This window comes from Onychostoma macrolepis, chromosome 19 (assembly GCF_012432095.1).
Source record: "Onychostoma macrolepis isolate SWU-2019 chromosome 19, ASM1243209v1, whole genome shotgun sequence".
NCBI classification, from domain to species: Eukaryota; Metazoa; Chordata; class Actinopteri; order Cypriniformes; family Cyprinidae; genus Onychostoma; species Onychostoma macrolepis.
The window spans coordinates 22863719-22886699 of NC_081173.1; the positions used below are offsets into that span (position 1 = coordinate 22863719).

Here is a 22981-nt window from a genome sequence, read left to right on the forward strand (position 1 = left end):
CAGTACATCCCTATTTACTGGACATGAAATTTTATAGAAGCTGAAATTGTGGTTTTATAACAATAACTGACATTGCAGTGATACGGATACACACTATAAATCTTTTTAAATGGGTCTCACTTGTATTTGAACCAGGCATTTGTTTATGTGGAGCAGTTCTGGCCAAATTATGCAAATAAATCATCGGCCAATAATCATATGAAACGATTCAATTTGCATTCTTTTTACACCCACCACACACTTTAGTGTTTCCAATCATAGTTAGCCACATGATTAATTATGTGAATTTCAGTGGCCTAAACTGTAATCTCATATTTCAGAAACCTAATGAAGTATCTTCTACTGTTGTGTTCAGTTTCAGCACCCCACAGAGCAGTATCCTCCTTTACGCTTCGGCACTGTCCCAAACGGAAGTACGGAGGAGAATATACGGAGCAATTACCCCAACATGCATCAGTACATGGTGCGGAACAATCAGAGAGGGGTGGAAGAGGCCATCGACAACCTTAAGACTGGGTGAGTGAATGACGACCATTGTGAAAGACAACATTAAAAAGATACAAATGAGGTTCAAAGGTATACACACACTCTCGGAAAAATCCATTGGTTAATCGCTAGTTTAACCAATGACGCTAGTTGAGGAAAGTCAGAGCCAGTCTGCAGATTACAGTTGACAGATTCCACTAAAAATCGCGTAGTGTATGATGGTCACAGACTTTTTAGAAAACATGTTTCTTTTTTTTAGAAAACACATGTTTTAATTTGTCATGTGTCTCCTAGCAACAAGGCGCACGTTTCTGCGGGAGTTTGTTGTAATCAGAACAACTTTAAAGTCTGGTTGTGTATGATCTTCAGTCGCGTAGCGTATGACTATTTACAAAGTCAGTAAGTGTATGATGCCTAGTGTTTTAAAAATCTGTTCAGATTTTAAAAGTCGTATAGTGTATTCCAGCCTTTATCTGGATTTGTGCTGGCAGGGCGAGCATGGTATTGATATCTCTCATTTAATGTACTGAAGTCAAACTTATTTTATTTAAATTTATTCATCTAGCACTCACTTTTATCCAAAGTGACTTATAAATGAGGAACATCACGAGCAATTTGTCATAACAGGGCAGTCTTTTTAAATGTACAGTGTAACTAGCATTCAATCATTTTTTTTTTTACCATTCATACTTTTATTCAGCAAGGATGCATTAAATCGATCCAAATTGAAGACTTTTACATTGTTATTTCAAATAAATGCTGTTTTTAAATAAATGCTTTTGGGCTTCCTAGTCGTCAAAAAATGTAGGATGGTTTCCACAAAAATATTAACAACTGTTTTTAACGTTGATATTAATAGGAAATGTTTCTTGAGCAACACATCAGTATATTAGAATGATTTTTGAGGGATCATGTGACACTGAAGACTGGAGTAATTATGATGAAAATTTAGCTTTTGCAATAAAAATTCCATCACATGATTAAATTACATTTTAAAATATATCAAATTATAAAACAGTTACTTTAAATTGTGGTATTTCACAATATTACTGTTTTATTGTATCATTAAACTGTTTATCAAATAGATGCAGACTTAGGGCCAGTTTTACTAACAGCTTGCGCCAGTGCAAACCATCTTTTTGCGTTAAAATTGTACTGTCAGGTTTTACTAAAGTTGCGGCAGTGAAGAATTAGCGCTGAAAAGGCGTAGACAGTTATTTTTGCACCTGACCTTATTGAATATGCATTTGTAGGAGTTTCCCTTTCAAACGCAAAAGTTATGGGAGGAGAGTATTCAAATGAATCACGCAACGAGATTTACTAACGTTTGCGCTCGTCAAATTACTGGCATTTGCGCCATTATTTAACGCCCCCAAAAAAGCATGTCTTAAACTATTTTGCGCTTGAAATGGATGCAATTTGTTGCTAGGAGAGGCACTGCAGAGAACAGAGAGCGTGTGGTCGAAGGGAGAGGATTTTTTCCACACATATTAATTTATTTTGAATGCCAGAACACATTATTTAAACATATCGTTTGCCAAGCCATGTTATTTTTAATTTGCTTCAGGAAATAAAAGACGACTTGGAACCCTCAACTAGGAGTCTCGCAATACCAGCTCTATCAAAACTTCTAGCAAACCTTCATTTTTTGGCCTCCCGTTCTTTTCAACTTACTGTTGCTTATTTATTTCTTTATTGTTTATTTGCGACTACGCTAATTTGCGCTACGCTTGGTATATTACGTTGGTTAATATGTAAATGAGATGTTGCGTCTGTGTTCTTTAATTTGTGCGTTGTTAGTAAATCACCTGCAGAAATTTCTACGCCCATCGGCGCTCTATTGGAATTGCGCTCTTGCGATAATTTGCCCTGTTTAGTAAAACTGGCCCTTTGTGAGCATAAGAGACTTCTTTCAAAAACAACAAACCACTAACTACATTTAATTTCATGTATTTTTCTGCTATAAATTTAATATTTTTTTATGATATATTTTAAAATCTCCAATTGACTTACTCTGACTTATGTTAGCCATTTAAAACATTTGATCTAGTTTGTGTTGTAATATTAGGTAAAGCCACTGTTTAGCTCTTTTGATTTAGTCAGGTGTTCTTTGCTTTTAGTAGTTCAAGCTAAATATGATCTTTGTTTTTATGCCAGAATAAATAGTGCTCTAAATGCAAAAACAAATCATATAGTTGGCTAGTTGCATATTTAAAAGATTACCTCCTTCTGGAAATGCAAATCTAGCCAGTAGTGTCATTACCTTTAATGTATTCATATAGAAGGCAAACAATGACACCTGCTTTAAACTGTAGTAGCAGAATGTGTTTTTGTTAGTGCCACATTGTGACCCTCAGCCATGGCAGCTTAGTGTAGAGGCATGGCGGTATTATAGTTGTTCAGTCAAACATAGTTTTCCTATGATGGCGCTTTTATGTGCCGAGCCAGTTGACACCACTCTGCATGATGCTGGTTTAGGAAACAAAACTTTTTAAAAAGCTTTGTCAGACTTTGTTATACAAAGAGCATTTGATGTCATTCCATTTTCATCCGTTAGTGTTTAATCACAGAAACGAGCTATTCTGCACTTGTGTATTATTCATTCGCTGCTCTGCATCATAAGATGCCATGATTGTTCCAGAATTATTAAATTGCAATGTGGTGTCGCTAACACTGCCTCACTGCCCTCGGATCTGTGTGCATGAGAGTGTGTGTGTCTACGGCCGTCCTATCTAAAGCTCAAGTCTGTGCATTATGCATACAAAGAGCATGAATATGCATCCCATCGCAAAAAAAGGTTATGTTTGCAGGCTAGAATGTGTAATTGCAGTGTTCAGGCTTTGCAATTGCACATGAAGATTTCATCTGTCATTCATAAGCACTTGGTTTGTGTAATAGTTGTAGCCTGCAGAGTGAGACTTTCGATTTCAAGCCGTGCAATGCAAGGCAGGCCCGCCGGCCCACAAGTCAACAAGTCAGGTCTCCAACTAGGAGCTAGCTGATTCTCAAAGGCACTTGTGTACCTCAACAGCCTACCTACTGCTTTTACTGCCTTCCTATTTCAGTCAGGTTGCACTGTGTGTGCTGTGCTATCAAACACCTGTCTGTGTGTGTTCTGTTCGTTTGGTTTCACCCTTACTGAAATGTGTGACTCATTTTCCCCCAAGGGCTCTGTTTTGTTGGATACAACACTTCTGACAAAAGCTGCCACCTTGAATGCTAATGTGGTGCTCGCTGGTCTTGGAGGGCCAAGTTGAGCTTGTTAATAACCTCAAGGTGTGCTTAGCAGGAGGTTGAAGAGTAGCCAGTAATAAGCTGTCAATTTGGGTTTTTGCTGAGAAGACGTTGGCATGTTACAAGGTAGGTGAAATATGATCAAAGAAAAGAGGCATACCGGTGCACCTGACTCTGATAAGGCACAAAGCTTCCTTGACTTCTGAAAAGCAACTTACTTTTATGTCTTTACTGTAAGAGACTCCACTGCTGAATTATTTAGCACTATGAATATGGAGTAATAAGATTAAAGTGGATTTTTGCATTATTGGATTTTTGCATTAAGTGGCACGATTTTTGCCTGTTTTATCATACAGCAGGTGAATATTTTCAGTCTGATTGCTTAGGAACGTAATTGCACAAAATTCCGAGTGTCACATTTCAAACTGCTTCTCAACAATCTTCACCATGGAAGGAATGTGTATTTGTGACAGCATAGACGTCGCAGGAAACTTGCTGCTAGCCAATCCAGTCCCAATTTCATGTTTTTATTTTATTTTATTTATTTATTTATTTATTTTAACATGGGGTTTATTTGAAGACCAGTGTCTGCACAAATTAGCCTTTCTATTATGTGCTGCTCATTTCAGCAAAGCGAGCAGCCAGACAATATCAGCGATCTTTGGAGCTATTCTGCAAAGTGCTTGTGCGCATATATTATCACATTTATGGCAGAGAAACAAGTCGTGTCCCAGAAAACTCTTGAGGTATTTGATTATACACCTGCATATAAAAACAGTACGTCTGCATTAAGTAGCTGTTTATTTGAGGCTTATTCATGCTACCCTAGTACCTTATAGTTTCATTTTCTTCACACCTTTTATAGCTTTATCACTGTATTTTTTAATGTATAAATGTAAACATTTATTGTGATGTTGTTAATTGAAGGAATAAAGTGATTGCCAGTGTAGTGAAAAGACATATAAATGCTGTTATAGTTATTGAAATGGTTTCCAGTGCACCTGACCATGAGAGTTTGTTTTGAACGTCCTCCAAAAACATGATTTTAATTTCCTGCAGTGGATGCACATTATCAAAAGTTTAGGAACAGTAATTATTTGAATGTTTTTAAAATGTATTTTATCTGAAGTTAATCATTAATATTGTGACATATAATCACAAATTAAAATAACTTTTCTATCTGAATATAATTTAGAATGTAATATATTCCTATGATGGCGAAGCTGAATTACTGCAGTCTTCAGTGTCACTTGATCCTTCAGAAATCATTAATTCAGCTGTGATTCACACTCGAAATTCAGGATTTCTTTTTTTTTTTTTTTCGGTTTTTCTCTTCAGAAATCATTCTAATATGCTGATTTGGTGCTCAAGAAACATTTATTAATAATGAATTTAAAAATAATTTATAAAATTATATTTCCCATGGAAAGCAAGAGCTGATAAAATGTAAAAACTGTAACTTGAATGCAATGTAAGTCGCTTTGGATAAAAGCGTCTGCTAAATGCATAAATGTAAATGTAAATGTAAATGTAAAAAGTCAAAAAGAACCGCATTTATTTGAATTTTTTTTTTTTTTTTTTGGAACAATGACCCCAAAGTTTTAAATAGTAGTGGAGAGTTTTCTGGTGATTCTCTGCTCTGAAATATTACATTGGCTCTTTTTGAGTGAAACTATAAAATTATTTTTAAAAAATCCTTACACAGGAATCCAACTGGAAAACCCATAGAAAGGTAATGGAAAAATCATGGAAATTCAGTGGTTTTTTAAGGCAGTTGCCAGCAGCAACAAAGATTTATTTGAGAGGGAATAAAATTAAAAAAGTATTTTCAGTGCTGTTAAGCCAACAAATGCATGGTGTAGAACTGGGGTGGGTGCTTAACTGGCTTCACTGATTACCTGTTACACACTATTTAGCTTAGAAATAGGATTTCCCTAAAGATCATCAATGTTTTCGTCTTTACATGTAACAATCAATAAAGTGATAATTGGTTTCATGAAGTAATTTCCCCATGCCTTTGTTTCCCATTTCCTTTTTGTCTCTGCAGGAAACTGGATGCATTCATATATGATGCAGCTGTCCTGAACTACATGGCTCGTAAGGATGAGGGCTGCAAAGTAATGACCATCGGCTCTGGCAAAGTGTTCGCTACAACAGGGTATGGCATTGCCTTACACAAAAACTCCCGCTGGAAGCGGCCGCTAGACCTCGCCCTCCTGCAGCTAGTTGGAGATGGTGAGAGAATGAAATACCTAGGTACACCCCAGGTTCCACTTTTAACAACACGTTAACCCCTTGCTAATTGTGGTTTGTTGTTTGTTTGTTGAGTTGTAAGCTCCTAGACTCAGTCTCAAAGCCCTGATTTTAACTATGACAAACACACATTCCTGCTTTTTTGTTTACATAGTGACAGAATGGAATTTTTGGGAAATTAAACCTTTTTGAGTGTTGTTACACTTGTTATTACACTTGGTATATACACTTGATTCTCTCAGGTAATTCCCCCTTTCTCAATCTCGCATTCGCACACATTCGCATGTTTTTCTCCCGCATTGCTTGTTTTTCTTTGATCAGACTCGATGATGAGGAACCTAGTGCCTCATAATGATTAAAGATTAAATGTGAAAGGGAGCTGGAAGAGTCTCCCTGAAATATGATAAATGATATTAGAAAGAATGTCACAGCAAATGAACACAATTATGAATAGCCATAGGGTCACTTCAGTAAACAGTGCGATGTTTAATTTTGACGCATTCCAATTTGGATTGAAATTCTCAGGGCTGATTTTTGCTTGTTTGAATAAATAAATATAATGAAAAATATTTGGATTTCAGTTCCTGTGATTAAATTTTCCATTACCTAAGCCATAGTTCAAGGCCGTATTGTCATAAATTGAAACACGTAATTAACCTGTGGGTCAACGCAGTTTTGTTTTTATTCTTTGTTTCATATGAAAAGAGGATTTAGACTTATCTCTCTCCCTCCTTCGTAGTGAAGGAATAATCCTCGATATAAAGCAGGCATCTAAATGCATATGTCGTTTTTCTGCCAGAAACATGCCCTTGTCATGCCTTTATTTTTTCCACAGTGACATTTTCACTCTGATAAATGCACTAATGGCTATTGTTGGGAGGTAGGCCCATCAGTCTAGAGCTTTCATCTCCAAACTACTCCGGGCCTGTCTTATCACAAGAGCCTCGAAACCAGGCCATTTCAGACCTCCATCAAAGCTGTTATTATCCTCCAGTCTCTCTTTCTCTGCTTCTCTCGTTCCTCCTCCTTGCCTTTCATGATTCTTTACCTCTGTTTTTTCTTTTCCATTTTCACCTTTTTGTGAACACAGTGTAATAATAACCAGAGCTAAACCAAGATCTCCACTGTCTGGAGATTTGAATTAAAGACTCACTTTTCCCAACAATAGGGTTTGAATCCAGTGCTCTTTTGCTTTCTTTAGCCTTTCTTTTTAATTCTCTCCCTTCTGTCCATCTGTCTTGTCCCCTGTTTGTAGGCCTGCTTATCTTTCATGTTTCTTATCTCCTGTCATTGTGCTCATCTTTTCCTTCTTTTTAGATGAGATTGACATGCTTGAACGACTCTGGCTGTCTGGGATCTGTCATAATGATAAGATTGAGGTGATGAGTTCCAAACTGGATATAGACAATATGGCAGGAGTCTTCTATATGCTTCTGGTTGCCATGGGCCTAAGTCTGCTGGTGTTTGCATGGGAGCATCTCGTCTATTGGAAGCTCCGCCACTGTTTGGGCCGCTCTGGAGGACTGGACTTCCTACTGGCTTTCAGTCGGGTGAGTGACCCAAATGAAATCCATTATAATAAAAATAGCAGGGTTGTCAGTTATTTATTTATTTTTTGTTAAAAGGTAATCCATCCAGTTCATTTTTAAGGAAAGAAAACAAAATAATATATGTAATTATTGTTCTTCAATTTGTGTTAATGGCACTCAGAATACATGTACTCCCCCCTACCACCACCACTGACCCACAGTCCTCCGCTGGTGATTGCATTAACATTTTTATGAATGACTGCATTCCACTTGTGGATGATGTTTCACTTTTTGAGCCTCGATGATAATTAAATTTCATTATATAAAGGCTGCAAATGACTTTACCATTGTTAAACGTCCCATCTGGGTTTGATTTATAAATAAATAATCTGTAGAATAATGGTTTTCTCAGTCATTTAGGCCACTGATAAACGGGAGCTCCCGTAGGGAATTTTGTGCATGTGTGTGAGAGAGACTTGCGTTGTGGCTGCAAATGGTTTCGGTCACTTCTGAAAGCTTCCCATTCATTTTTAGAAATCACACAAAACGGATCTAGTTCAATATCAGATTGAATAAATGTGTTATTCGCACTTAAAAACATTTAATTAATCACAAGCATTAACATGTTAATTTTCACAGCCCTTATAAATATACTTATTTTAGGAATATTTCTTATGAAACTCTGCGGCAATTTGAGAGAAGGTGATTGTGCCAATAATTGTGCCATAATGATAATTTCATTCCAGCTCTGTAAACTGAAATCAGTAGCCCAGGAAATGTAAAATGAATCTAACACCGTGTCCTAACTACACGTGACGCGACAAGATTCCAGCGACAAGCAATTTGGGTGTCCACACCAGATGCGACGCGACACCGCAATGTGACAGAATCAATCAAATATCACAGCCAATCAGAAGTGCGTGTGGGCGGGATCTCTCTGGAAGCGCACTGCACTCGCAATGAAATGGATACTTTTGTAATCTAATTCATAAATATTAAAGATTTTAACATCATTAAATTTACATACTGAGTGACTGATAACATCTTTGTTATGGAATACACTCGTTGGTTCGTGGCGAGTTCAGTTTTAACGGACATCTTTGCTTTAATTTATTTTCAAGATCTGAGGTAAACTATCTGTTGTTGCTTTCAGTATGGCTATAAGGTCAAGTAATATGATATTTAAACTCATATTAGACATGTTTAACTTTGAATAAAGCACATAATCACCTGAGATTATCTACTGTCATATTGTTTGTACGTTGTTATTCCAGCCAAAAGGACAAAAACTCAGATTAACATGGAAAAGATACCTTTTATCGCATGTCGCGGCGTTGCGTGTAGTTAGGACACGGTGTAAGAAACAAAACTGGAATCATTTAAATGTATTTGCAAGTAAAAGGAAAGATTACGCTTATTGCAATTCTTGTTGTTTGCTGCAAGAACAAAGACTGACACGCAGTAATCTCTTGCAATCAGGCGTTAAATCCTTAGAAGGGGACTTTGCAGCACATTCCTTTAATTCCTGTCATTTCTAAAATGTGATGGCACATCCAGCATTCCCACTGCACACACAGAGGGATTTTATGAAAGCCCATAACTTCTCTCATAGTAATGAATAGGGGAGGAAAAGGATGACAGAAGATGGATCATTTATTCATTCTGTATTATCACTGTCTGTCTTTGCTTACATTGTGGAAAGAATGAGAAGAACCTTAAATCCCCCTTTCAAGCAACCAGACTTTCTATGAGAGAATTGTAAGCCAGTTAGGTTAGATGGAACACTCAAACAGTGAGGTCAGCATTGCCACTACCTCAGAGAAAGGTTAGCTGAGCTTACAGTGTGTACTCTTGCATCATCAAAGCACTGGAAGCTTTACAATTTCATTATTATGGTAATGTTTCTCGTCTTTTCCGAGACATTTTCCAAGCGCCTAAATCGGTTTGTACGTCACCAAGGGGAATATTATGATATCCTGAACTGTTTGCTAAATAAATCTTTTGCTTGTTATCTCTTACAGGGAATGTACAGCTGCTGCAATTTTGAAGATGAAACAGCTCCTGGAGGTTCCCAAAGCACACTTCCTCAATATCATCATGTCTCCACAGTTCCTCCTCCTCCACCGCCTCATGTGATCTCTACAGCCGTGGCCAATCCCCCCATCGCTATGGCACAACAGCAGCAGCAACAACAAAAGCAACACCACCAGCAGCCACCGGTATACAATGCTCTTCTTCCTGGCTCCCCTCCTTCAGTTGGACATTCTGGAATGGCCCTAGGCCCATCAAACAGTCCCATTCTTGGAGCACCCATGCCTTGCTCTACATTCCTACCACGGCATGATCGTCGATTAGCTGTGGTGGATCGGTGGACACGCCCAAAGGTTGGTCCTGAGAAGCCATGTGGTGTGAGCAGTGGGATAACAGACTTAACACAATTCCAAGGCATGCCCCCTCACTGGGGTGCAGGAATAAGTGGAGGAGAGGGGGGTCTGGATGAGTACAAGAGATACTATGGGCCAATTGATCCAGAAGGCTTAGGGGTCTCTACCGAACCTCAAAACATAGGCACCCAAACTCCAAAAACGAAGCATCGAGTGACGAAATCCTCTGGAAACCCACGGTTAATTCCTAAAGGTCAAGCCTCTGGACACTTACCAATTAACCATGCTTTGCCACATCCCTCTCCACCTCAGCAATCTATATGGAGGAGAAGCAGCTTCTCAAAAAGGAAGGGCTCAGGTGGGCCACTCTACGAAAACATCCTTCCACTCGGAAGGAGAGGTGGTGGCAGATATGGAATGAGGGATGGCGGTGGGAGAAGAGCACGTCGTCCTCCTCCCCTTCCTCTGCCTATACCCGTGCCCCTCTCTTCCCCAACACAGACTCCACCCTCACCTTCTCCATCTGTATGCTACACATCGACTTCGTCCAGCAGCTCCAGCACCTCCAGTTCATCCTCTTCTTCAGAATCAATCTCCCGATCCAATTCTCCTTCATCTTCATCATCGTACACATCATCCCAGAGCTTTAGATACCGAGCAGATGCACGAGATGTGTATGAAGACTATGACACAGATGAGCTTACGGAGGAGTCGAGCTTGCTTTTGGGGAGGAGAAAAAGTCGTTCACGTATGTCCTCTCGATCCCTGCCCAGTAGTCCTCCACCACCACCTATACCACCTCGCAAACCTTGTGGACAGAGGGCGCAGGTGAGAGACAGAGCAGGCAGCCAGATTGCACAGCTTCAAGAGTGGTGGGCCTCTTGGGGGGAGAAAGAAAAGGGTAGAAGAGCAGCTGGAGATAGAGATGTTAAGGAGGAGAAACGACATCATAAAGAAAGGGAAAGAGAGAGAAAGAGGAGGAAGAAGGGTAGAAAGAAAAAGAAGAGAGAAGAGCGTGAAAGAGAAAGGGAGCGTAAAAGACGTAAGGTGAAAAAGAAAAAGAAAAAAGAGGAGAAATCAAGAAGAAGGGAGAGGGAAAAACGATCTGAACAAGAGGAGGTAGATATGGACAGGAAAGATGTCTTTGAAAAAGGTATAGGACAGGAATACTCTTCCTATCCTGCTCTGAGGAGAAGCTCTTTCCGAAAAAAGAGTGAAAGCTCTACAAGGAGTTATGAGTGGGATATTATCAGAGATGGAGTTAAGAGAGACAGGGATGATCAAGGTGGAGAAGATGAAGAAGGCAGTAGAGGAAAGGAAAGGCATCAGAGAAGCCCAAAATCACAACGCCACTCCAGGCCAAGGTCAAACAACAAGCATTTTTCTAGCTCAAACAAACCTTCTTCAACCGTCAAATTTTGGAGTAGTGGGAACCCAACTTCTGATTCGCCATCGTCTTTTGTACCCTTGCTTCCCATATCTAAAAGACGAAAGTCTGTAGGAGCTGAGAGAGACGAGCGAGGAAGAGGTGTAGAGACTCGGCCCCTTTTGGGAGAAAACAAGAGAGTTAAGCCTTGCTCGAGAGAAGGCCTGTCATTTCACGAATGGGATTCCGAGGAAGAAGAAGATGAGGAGTCTGAAGTGGAAAGAAGCAGGCCAGAAGAACAGGGGCGACGACGAGAAAGTAGAGGAATGGACTCTGAATCCGAAAGGGACAGAGAAAAAACTGTTGAGATATACACAGATGATGAGGGTTCCTCAGGAGAGTTTGGTAAGTTTGAGAGATATTGGGAGGGTCACGAAGGAAGGGCAGTTGGAGGCATTGGAGGAGGAGGATGGTTCTTTGGCACCTACCCTGCCAGAGAAAGAGGAGGCAGTATAAACAGTAGAGAGGACTTTTTGGGGTGGGGTGGTGGAGAAAGTGGCCTGGGTTTCGTAGCAGGAACCGGAACAGGGTGGGTATCAGGAGGCTTAGGTTCAAACCAGTGGCCTCCAACTCCATTGACTCCACCACCTCCTCGAAGATACTGGTCTGTTGATAAATTACCAGTGAAGACTGAAAAGAAATCTAAAATCAGGTCTCAAGAGAAGAGCCGAGCCCACGCATCCTGTTCCTGCCAGTCACCCCATCACTCTGCCAGCACTCACTCCAAATGGAATCGGGTGACTTCTAGGAGTCAGGAGGAGCTCCTCCCCCACTGCCACAGTTTCAGCAGCAGCGTAAGACCCAAACGGCAATCATCCAAACCGGATCGGGCTCAGAGCCTGGCAAAATCTGGAAGCCAGTCCAACCTCAGTGCACAAAGACCACAGCGCTCAGACCGGTCCCGACAACCACCGTCCCCTCCTCAGAGTCTACCGCCATCTTTACCCCCTCCAATGGTCCCTGCACTCCCAGCCCCACCCTCTTCCTCTCACCATATACATGTACCTCCACCTACCTCCTCTTCATCAGTTTCCTCCCCTTCGGTTGTCTCATCTACTCCTGGTGCCCCACAGCCCTCCTCTTTGTCCTCCTCTAGTGCTAAGCTTCAGTACCAGAAACTGCGATCGGTTCCCCAACCCCAACGGTATCAATCCCCACATCTTCCCCTCAAAACCAAGAGCCTGTGCTCTCGTCGAGGCTCTGCCCACTTCTCCAGTGTGGAGAGCGAAGTCTGAGGAACATTATTAAATGAGGAACATCAGCAAGTAGCCCCTAGGGGCGATCAAATCACCTGCTCATGCCGCAAACTGTTAACTGTTCATAGCAGTCGAGTTGGGTTGTTTTCGCTGGCACCCATCTCTTGCACAAAGCTCTAATGCTCAGAGACAAAACTGGATTGGGATGTCAAATAAATTGTAGCCCTTTCTCTTTACTTGTGTAAGAATGGAATACTGCCATGCTGACAAATTTTGTCGACGTTAGCGAGACTGTTTGTATGGGATTGGCTTTGCTTTTCTTACTTCTTGGGGGCTTTAAGGTGAAGCTTCAATAATGTGGGTAAATGTGATTTTTCTTGGAGTGTTTTGGTGGTCGATGGCTCAGGAACGATTTTTCGAAGGGAGATTCTGAGGTCAAAATACAAAGCCCTAACGCCCCACACCCATCTCTTTTTTTTCTCTCTCTCCTGCTCTCAGAGCTCTGAATCACAATGTAATTGTTGTGTATATTTGTTCAAAATATCTCAAGGGAAGCATTCACAAAGGAAAGTAGCAAACCGTTTTTCTTGACCTCCACCGTCCTCAAACTGACATCTAGCATTCTGTGTGTTGTTGTCAGTGTTTGTATTTTCCTAGCAACAGGGTAAGTTAGCCATGACTGATCACATATTGGCTTACTGAAGCTGAATGCCAAACTAAAAGTGGAGCTGATGTACAGTCCTGTTCTTTTGAAACCATTTCACAGGTCCTCATGTTTCATTCTCGTCCCTTGAGCAATACATAATTAACTACAAACAACATACAATACATATATTTTATATTTGAAAGTTATTTTATTATATATAATATATATGTTTTGTGATCTGGTTCAAAACAGTTGTGTTGAGTTATTAAAAGAATATAAGCACTGTGCTGTATTACTGTAGGGCACATGCAATGTTTCAACTACCTATAATCGGTGGCAGCCCTTCCCCTCTCGACTGAATGTACATGTTGCCATGACAACACAGTGTGCTGCAACCAAGACACTTTTAAGATCGTAGCATTCTCGGGGGAGACCTTCTCGTCGGAGCCAGTTAGGGTAGCTTTGAACGCTGATGTTGAGAGTGCCAGGATGACAGGGCTAGCCATACTGCAGTACTGTACTCACTAACCGAGATGTCAGTGAGTGATGAAAGACATGTCATCTTTCAGAGCACGATAAGCGAAGGAGAGCACTGTTTACAGTTTAACACTGTGTTTTTACACCTTTTTTTACAAGCTGCTCTGCTCTGCCATTTATTAGCTTTGGACACAATACTCATACTTGCTTAGCAAGTTTGCTTAAGCTGTATAAGTAGCAGCAACAATAAACTGGTCAAATGAGAGCAAAATAGAGTTGCAGTTTTATGCTTTTACTAGACACATCTGTTAAGTAAAAAAGAAAAAAAGAAAAAGAAAGCCAGATTAAATTTTACTTTGAGAAACTGTGAGGAAAAGACTGATTAGCAAACCAGTCAGGTAGATCTTTTGTTTAATTTAGCTTTTACCATTAGCCAAAAGCTAGCATCTTTATAGTAATCGCTATAATTGACTGTGAATATTGCTAAGGGCAATGCGTGTTGGCAGCAGGTCTGAGTCAACTATGTTTCATTTTATTTATTTTGTTTATACAGCATTTAAAATGTCGTTGTCTTTCAGAGTTTCTTTTGTTTCAATGGATTTTGTAATTATGTTGTCTTGACGAAGCTATAGCATACTATAACAACAAAAAAGGATGTTCATGCTACATCCATCCAATACTTCAGGCTGTTCTGACTAGTGTTGGGGGTAACGCATTACTTTTAAATGTACAAGAAAATATTACTTCAACCTTGCCTTGCTTTACTTCAAATAAGTAACGCAAGGTACTTTGTTTCCCTATTTATTCACTGACACCTCTCCTGTCCTGAAATTAGGAGTGAGGCACAGGACAGAGGCACTTCCTTCAGCCTGAGACTTAATAGTTTCACTCTTGGTGCGAAAGGGCCTTTACAGTTGCCAAAAATATAACTAATGGGTTTTCTGTTGTTAAAAATAAATAAGAAATCCCAGCCCAGGTGACAAAAAGTAACTCTTAATGTATGCATTACTTTCCATAAAAAGTAACTAAATAACGCAATTAGTTACTTTTTATGGAGTAATGCAAGATTGCAATGCATTAGTTTTAAAAGTAACTTTCCCCAACACTGGTTCTGACTTTGGTATGTTTTGTTTTTCTGATTAATCAGGTTTGCAATTTTTTTTTTTTCCTCCACCGAATATTCTAAAAATTGACCAAAAATTAAACAAGTATATCCTGTATATGTATAGATCTTTTAAGCATTCAAACTGAAGTTTATTTGAAACTTTCAAGCAGGGCTTTGTCAAGCCAGCGGCAAAGTTTGACTAATTTCAATATGGTTTGAAGCATTGTATGTTGTTATTTACATATGTATGAATTTATATAAGTGCATATTTGACACAGAACCATGCACAGTCCAACAGGCTAGTTGTTTTTTTGTGTGCTTGTAACTGCATCTGAGCCATATTAAGCTTATTTGTTGTATGCTGAGCTTTTTACAAGTAGTACTAATTAATTGGGGTATATTTTGTTGTCAGTGGGCTAAACAGTAATGTCAAGAGACTTGGAGTACTAGAAACATAATGGGTGATAATTTTTATTATTATTTTTTAAACACTGATGATTTCTGTTTGGTGAAATCGGGAGAGCAGTTACACAAATCTTGTCAATTCTGACCAGAACCATAACAAACTGCCTCACTGTCACAGAGTAATTCTGAGTAATTTGACATTAACATTTAGAATATTTGGCAGCTTATGTATGTATATCCTTTTGACTCCAACTTTGTTGTGTAATACGTGTCTGGATTACTTTATATATAGATGTACCTCATATATGTGTTTGTGACGTTTAGATAGCAATAGAGAAATAGCTGTTCAGCAAAGCAGTATAGCTGAAGACAAGAGTATTGTTTTCAAACATTTCTCTCGCCAGTCTTGATAATTAAGATGTTTCATGTATTAGCTGTGAAAAATAATTTGGAATTCTCTTTCCATTCCATTGTGCACATTAAAGTCAGTAGACCGCTAAGATAAAACATTTGGGCTGAAACAGCAAGGACCTTAAAATAATGTCTTTTTTTTTTTCGTTTTCAAATGATAATATCAGGCGTATTGCACAAGTTTTAGTAGGAACCGCCGCCACCAAGAATCTTAAAATGGCCTTTCTCTAGACATGTGTCTTGTTGTGTTGATAGTGTCTTTGACAGTAAATGTTTCGTTTGTTTGTTCGTTTATTTGTTTATTACTCTAAGAATAAGTCTCTTATCGAAGCAGCAGCTTATAAATATATACACATAGATATAAATTATATATTTCAACAAATAACATGCATATATATATATATATATATATGTATATATATATATAATGTTTATCAACTAAATTTATTATCTTTGAATTGGTCTTCTTTTGTCTCTTTGTCCTCTCTCGTCTCATAACAGCTGACATCAGAGACCAGTTTTCAACTGTGTTTTTATGAATAACATGGCCGACCATCGACTACGATGAATTTATGTTGCGAATAACCAACGCTGTGATTGAGGTGTGTATGTGTACGTTTTGGGATGTGGTGATGCACAGCTGTAGGCTCCACACTAGGATCACCATGAGCGTAGCAAACGGATTTGACCTCGCTACGTCAAAACCTTTGCGGTCTCCACGTGTGTCACACAGGTCCGGCTTTGGAAACGGTGTGTGTGTGTGCGCGCTCTGTCTGTGCCAAGCTGCAGTGTGTTATGCTGAAAACACATTCAAACACATGCGATGCTGCTCTGTAATACTTTGTGATAATGTAGCTGAGCAGAGCCAGTTATGTTTTATGCCACTCTGTGCCAGGACGGTAGTGCCCCCCCGGTACCACTGTGTTAGGTTCTTGTGCCATACTCCTCTCAGTAGGGGAGCCTCACAGGGGGGGCCACTCGCTGAGCCGCTCGACCATGGGAGACTATACTATGCTGTGCTGCGAGCAGAACAGAATAAAAGACTTTTAATACAATGGCGTTTGGTCTGTTTTGTTGTTTTCAGCGTGTGTTCGACAGAGAATGCTTGTGATTGACAGCAAACGCAGTGAATAATTGTGTAAGTCTTTGTTTTCTAGGTTTCTGGGGAGAGAGAGGACATGAAAAGAAAGAGTGAAAAGCCTTATGAAACCACTGGTGAGGACACCTACGTTTTACCTTGATTAATGCAGAGAATTCTAAAGAAGTTTTAATAGAGTTGGGAGAGCCCTTTTATAGTGCTGTAAATCACACATGAGAGCTCGTTAATATATCAGATGTTTCTTCTAGACAGGGCCAACACTTTTCATCAAATTCTTCATACACAAAATTGTCTGAGCTCTTTAACAACACTATACATACTTTAATGTTTAGTGTTATTTTAATGTTTGTGTATTATAGTATTTATTGATGTTTTCAATTTTGAATTTTATTTTGTATTTTCAGTTTTCATTTTATTTTTATTTTTTTGTTTCTTATTATTATTTCTTATTTTTCTTTTATATATATATATATATATAATGTGCGTGTGTATATGTAGTAAGTATTTCTAATTATAATATATTTTATACTTTAAACTTTTAAAGTATTTAATTAATAAAGTGCATTGTTTTGTCATTTTATGTACTTTTGCCATTTTGTAATAATAATTCAAATTTTATATAATTATGTTAACTTTATTTAACTAATTACAGTATTAGGTTTACTTTATTAATACTTCAACTTAAACATGTTACGGTTAAATATCAAGGACACATTTCAATTTTATATATATTTTAGACGTTTAAGTTTTTCATCTAATATTTATATTTTATTTTAGCTTTATTTTTTTAACTGTTTAATGGTTAACGATAACAACACTGCAGTATATGGACCATTCTACACAATTGGTCCAAACTGCTGTACCACAACCAAAAAACACATTTAAAAAGAATTTAAAGGGATAGTTCACCCAAAAATGAAAATTCTGTCATCATTTACTCACCCTCAAGTAGTTCCAAACCTGTATGAGTTTCTTTGTTCTGCCGAACACAAAGGAAGATATTTTGAAGAAAGTTTGTAACCAGGCTGTTTTGGGGTTCCATTGACTTCCATAGTAGGAAAAAAAAAATACTATGGAAGTCAATGGTGCCCCAGAACTGCTCTGTTTCCCATCTTCAGAATATCTCCCTTTGTGTTCGGTAAAACACTGTCGCTAACGAAAAATGTGCAGTCACTACCAAAACATGGGATGTTTTGTCAATAATAAAGTATACTGAATTATCAACTAAGATGTTATGATAGTTCAATGTATATTCAAACTAATGAATCCTTAACTCTGAAATAAGTATGAGTTTTTCTTTTTTTTTTTTCTTCTTTTTTTTTACAAAGAAAAATGGATTCAAAATACAGCAATTCTCATAAATTACACTTAAAATATTGTTAAAAATTTAATTTTTATTGATTTAACTCAAAAAATTTTTTATAAAATAGCAAAAAATATATATTTGCAATGTAGATGTAAGCAAAATCTTAATAGGTCAACATAACCCTTCTAGTTAAATTATTACTTTCGGTAGTGACAAATTTGAGGAGAGGACATATATTCCAAAACTTTCTGAAAATACAATATGAGAATTAACTGCACATTACTAGTACCTTGGATATTATACAGTTTATATACAATTTTTTTTTAAAAAGACACTAGACACTAGAATTATAATATATATGCATGCAACCATATGATTTGTGTAATTTTATCTAGTTATGTTTCAGATATTTTCCTATAATTTAAGGCTTTATTTATCAGGCCTACGATTTTTTTCTTTTAAGTAATTTTAAGAGAAGTGTCTGAAACAAATGTCCGAGCTCCATTAAATCTCATGAACTATGAAAGGTTCCTCTGGATAAATTTGATTCCAGCATCACAGTATCCTACTTTCACAAAACTTGGGGATGTAAATACCACAAAATTGCAACCCGTATCTTGCGAGGAAAATCTTTCACACCTTGGGCATATTGAATTGCATGATGTCCACAGGTGTTGGCTTTCTAGTAGCGTTGCTATCTTATTCACTATCCTCAGCAAAGAATTTCAGATGAATCTACCATTTATTCTTCGATTCCAAATATGCCAGCATCTGCAGTGAATTCAGCATGTGTGCTCTGTGTGAGTGAGTAAATTCTGTGGGAAATATTGGAAATAGGAGATAAGAGAGCTATTGGACACAAGCTGTTGGTATGCAGGAACATTAGAGATTGTACAACCCAAGAGAAATATAAGCATGTAAAATGCAGGTGACAGCAAGTTTGCAGAAAGCATCGCCTCCTCGTCTCAGCAGACACTGAGGTGAAGGCAACTAGTATTACTCATTTTCCAGAAAGAGAAAAGCGAGAATGAGAGGTTACTGTAGGTTACCTACAGCAAGTAATAGATTGAGCATTTATCAAACATCAGATATTTTGAACAGGCCGCTGCTGCATTTTTTTTTTTTTTTTTCCTTTTCCTTCTCCGACTCTCTCTCTGTCTCTCCCTTTTTGTTTGGTATCACAAGTCCGTGAACTCTCTCTTCCCATTTTTTAATTAGTTACAAATGCAAGATTTATGTAACCACACTGTTTCCATGCCACCACAGAGGGAATATAATTAACCGATGGGGGCCATTTACTGGAGATTAATGGATGAAATAAGAGGCGAGCTGTAAGAAAATCTTTACCTTTCAGGGCTTTAGTTGGAGAGTGTGAAGAGGAAGGAGAAACAGAGAATGTTGTTGAGAAAGCCTTGTTCGATATACTCTTGCTTTGTAGGATTATATACAGTATGGATGAGTATTGATTAGTAAGGATTTCATATCAAACTTTCTTAGCATCTGCTGTTGCTCTGAACTGCAATGCAGGATCAGAGGGTTATTCAAACAAACAGTTTGATTCTTTCAATTATATCTTATCACCAAACCAATTCTATTTGATGTTGTCCCAGTGCATGGGCGAGTAGGCTTATCTCTCCAGACTTCGAAAGATTTTCTCTCTCGCCTCCTTTTCTGTAGTAGAATGTAGAGCAAAAATCAGGCCAAGGAGAAAGAAGATAAGAGATGAAAAAAATCATACAGGAAGGTTTGTGAAAGATTGGGAAAAGGACAGATGTATAGACAAAAGAGAGAAATCTGGGATTACGGGGACTGGGAGAGCCAGATAAAATGATCAACGTTAATTTGAAATTAATTTAACGGTGTGATTTGTGAAAATGCGCTGATAAACTGCCGCCTCTGGTGAAATGCGCTCAGGAAAAATTCTATCTTGATAGAGCTCCTGCTATTGTGTGGAAGTTGGATTACAGCATCACAGGAAATGGATGCCTGCAGTGAGATTATCCGACTCCAATCCTGAGAGGTGGAGGGCAGGAGCTTGCTAATCACTGTGAAAATTAAAAGATACTTTAGGCACCATTTGGGGTTCCTCAGATCATCACACTGGCAGAAGCCTCTGGAGAACATCTAGGCATGCTTTTGAAGGTACCTCTAATACCTATTCCTTACTGACAGAACTTCAAATATGTATTTCAAGTGCCTCGAGTGTGTTTTAGAGTTCTTGCAGGAACTTCCATTTTAGAGCTTCTCCAGAGGTTTCTGCTGTAGTGACAATCTGAGGAATCCCCCAAATGGTGTATCATTTCTGTTCAAAGGGCATCTTTAAAACTTTCTTAAGAAATTAGCTTCTTTTATCTTCTGGGATGTTTGACACATTTGAATAATGTTTTGCCTCTGAGCAAAGCGATCTCTAATGAAAATGCTCAGAATGTCTGAGATCAGTAGTGAAAAGACGTCTGGCGTTTTAAAAAAATCATTTAAATAGTTTTATTGGCATAACAATTTGAGTCGAAAATCATGATGTAAAACCTAATGATCATGTTCTCCAGCATGATCCAAAGAAAGAGTATCTTGAGCCTCAACATCAACGAGAACGATTGCCCGTCGGTAGATCAATGTCACAAACTGATTTAATGAGTGCACATCTGAAACGTTTATTTTACAGAATTTAATTATTCTTAAATTCCTGAAACTTTGTTTATTATTAGGTTAAAATAGGAAGGAATGACAGGTTTTCAATGTGGTCTCAGACAGATCACACTATAGGCTATGTTCAGTGATATTACATCAATAAAATCTACGAATATATAGTAGAAAGGCCCATATATCATTGCATTCTCATACCATGCCACAAGAGGACAGCATTTCCATACTTCCTTACAGGAAATTCCCAGACGGACGCGTTCAACAGTATAGCCCATAAATCGGCATGACAACCAATTACACAGCCTTCTGCCTATTAAATCCACTACAGCCATATTTAGGGCAAGAACCTCCGTGGCAGAAAACATACAAAGAAAATATGGCCCGCCTGTCTTGACGCATTAAATATACCAATAAACTCCAGAGTGGTGGATAAATTTATCCTGCGCATGTGCCACAGCTGACAGCGGCGGGGCGCTCTCAGGCTGAACTGGGGCAGCTTGACGGGGGATTCTCTTTATACGCGCGTGGAGGATATATTGGGCATGTAATGATGACGCGGTGGAATTTAATTTGCATCGCTAAAAAAAATAAAACAAAAAATAAAAAACTCGTAACGTCACTGTCAATTAAATGTCTCAGGAATGAGAAAACTGCAAGTGGGAGCTGATAGGTGAGGTTTTTTAACTTAAACTTTTTAAAATTACAAATGTTCCACATAGGCTAGTCATTAATTTAATATGAAATGAATGTATAATAAATATAAAAAGTCAAGTTTTATTATATTTTATTATATTTAGTAAAGGAGTAGTAGTAGGCATTATAATAGAGATATATTTAAAATTGCTGAAATTGAAACACTAGTTCAATTTCACACAGTATTTACTGTCAAATCAAAAACAGAATTGTTTAGTATGTTTTAACAGCTGACAGTAGATTACAGGTATTGGCCTTTCCAGTCAATGATTTTTAAAAATAATTTTGATTCAGAATGATTCACAAATGAATAAGTTTGGGAGTGATTTGACTGATTAATTGAAAATAACTGATTTAAAATAACAATTCTGAGCATCACTAGCTGTGATTCAGAAACAACTTATTATTTTAGTTATACAGTAAGTTGAATATATATATGTGTGTGTGTGTGTGTACACGCTTAAAAATAAAGGTGCTTCAAAAGGTTCTTCACAGCAATGCCATAAAAGAACCATTTTTGGTTCCACAAAGAACAATTCAGTCACAGGTTCTTTCCATCTTAATCCATGGTCTTCGGAGAATTCATCCATCTAAATAAGCACGAATAACTAACAGAAACTGAAGATTGAAAGACCAAAACAGTCCCAAAGTTTTTCTCACTCTTGGGAATGAGTTGTCAAAAGTCAAAAATGGCGGATGAGGAAAATAAACAGTTACAAGCTCTAATGACATGAGAGACGTGCCGGCAGCACACAACCGCTCCATACATGCAATCCAAACATCATTAGATACAAATGGCAAGCTGTGGCCTTAAGACATTTCGTGATAACAAGAAACTGTGATCTGACACCATAAGCGGCTGCACTCTCAATTCTATCTGTTAGATAATCACGGGGAGCAGGAGTGAATGCCAGCAGTGGGTGTAAGGCAATTTTAAATGTCCCTTTAGTTATGACATTTTCTAGGTAATAATATGCTCTGAACTATAACTAATGGTGAAGTTAAGGTGATAATTAAAGAGGCTTGTTTTAACTGTTGGCCACTGATGCATTTACTAGTTCGTTCCTGGCTCACCTCGGTATCCTAATCAGTCAAATTAATTAATAAATGGGCCTGTTTCTCCTAACAAGACTATTAGCAGCCCTGTATGAGTGTAGCTAATAAGAACAGATTGCGCCTGTATTTTGACCTAAAGGGGCTTATGTAATTTGTGAGTTTGTACACACTAGTGTGTGTGTGTCTTTTTGCACTCAGTAGACTTCTGACAGTAATGAGCAATTAAGGTACGAGAAAATAAACAAAGACTTTTTCCACGTAATGGTTTTTTGTATAATCCTTGACTAAATTGAACTGCACTGCTTCTCTCTATATCTGCTCGCAACTTCAAATGCCTGTTGCAGAATCTGCAGCATTTTCCATTTTTCAGTGAAAATAAGAGGGACCATATTCTTTTTTTAGTTCTACCAGGATGCATTTACATGATGAAAACATGTAAAATTTTCAGAAACGATCCTGTTCAAAGTTCTTGGTCACTAAAATCATGTCTTGTCTCCTCGAGCATCGATGACTGTTTGTAGTCTTTTTGTGGTAGTTTCATGAGTCACTGGTTTGTCCTGAGCAGTAAAGCTCTTGACAAACATCCTCCAGGACCTGTCAGTTCTTTGGAATATACTGAAATCTGTTATGCA

At 38.2% G+C, this 22981-nt stretch overlaps 1 protein-coding gene across 4 annotated transcripts in view; it reads left to right on the forward strand.

Moving 5' to 3' along the window:
* grin2da (glutamate receptor, ionotropic, N-methyl D-aspartate 2D, a) overlaps nucleotides 1-17014 on the forward strand; it is a 79544-nt gene extending 62530 nt beyond the window's left edge. For 3 of the 4 annotated variants that reach the window (XM_058754008.1, XM_058754009.1, XM_058754010.1), the window contains 4 exons: nucleotides 356-516; nucleotides 5768-5976; nucleotides 7291-7523; nucleotides 9524-17014. In XM_058754008.1, the coding sequence (XP_058609991.1) occupies nucleotides 356-516; nucleotides 5768-5976; nucleotides 7291-7523; nucleotides 9524-12547 (3627 nt within the window). In that variant the 3' untranslated portion in view covers nucleotides 12548-17014. The remainder of the gene's footprint in view (nucleotides 1-355; nucleotides 517-5767; nucleotides 5977-7290; nucleotides 7524-9523) is intronic. The other variant, XM_058754011.1, reaches the window with a different exon arrangement.
* Nucleotides 17015-22981: the final 5967 nt, after the last annotated feature.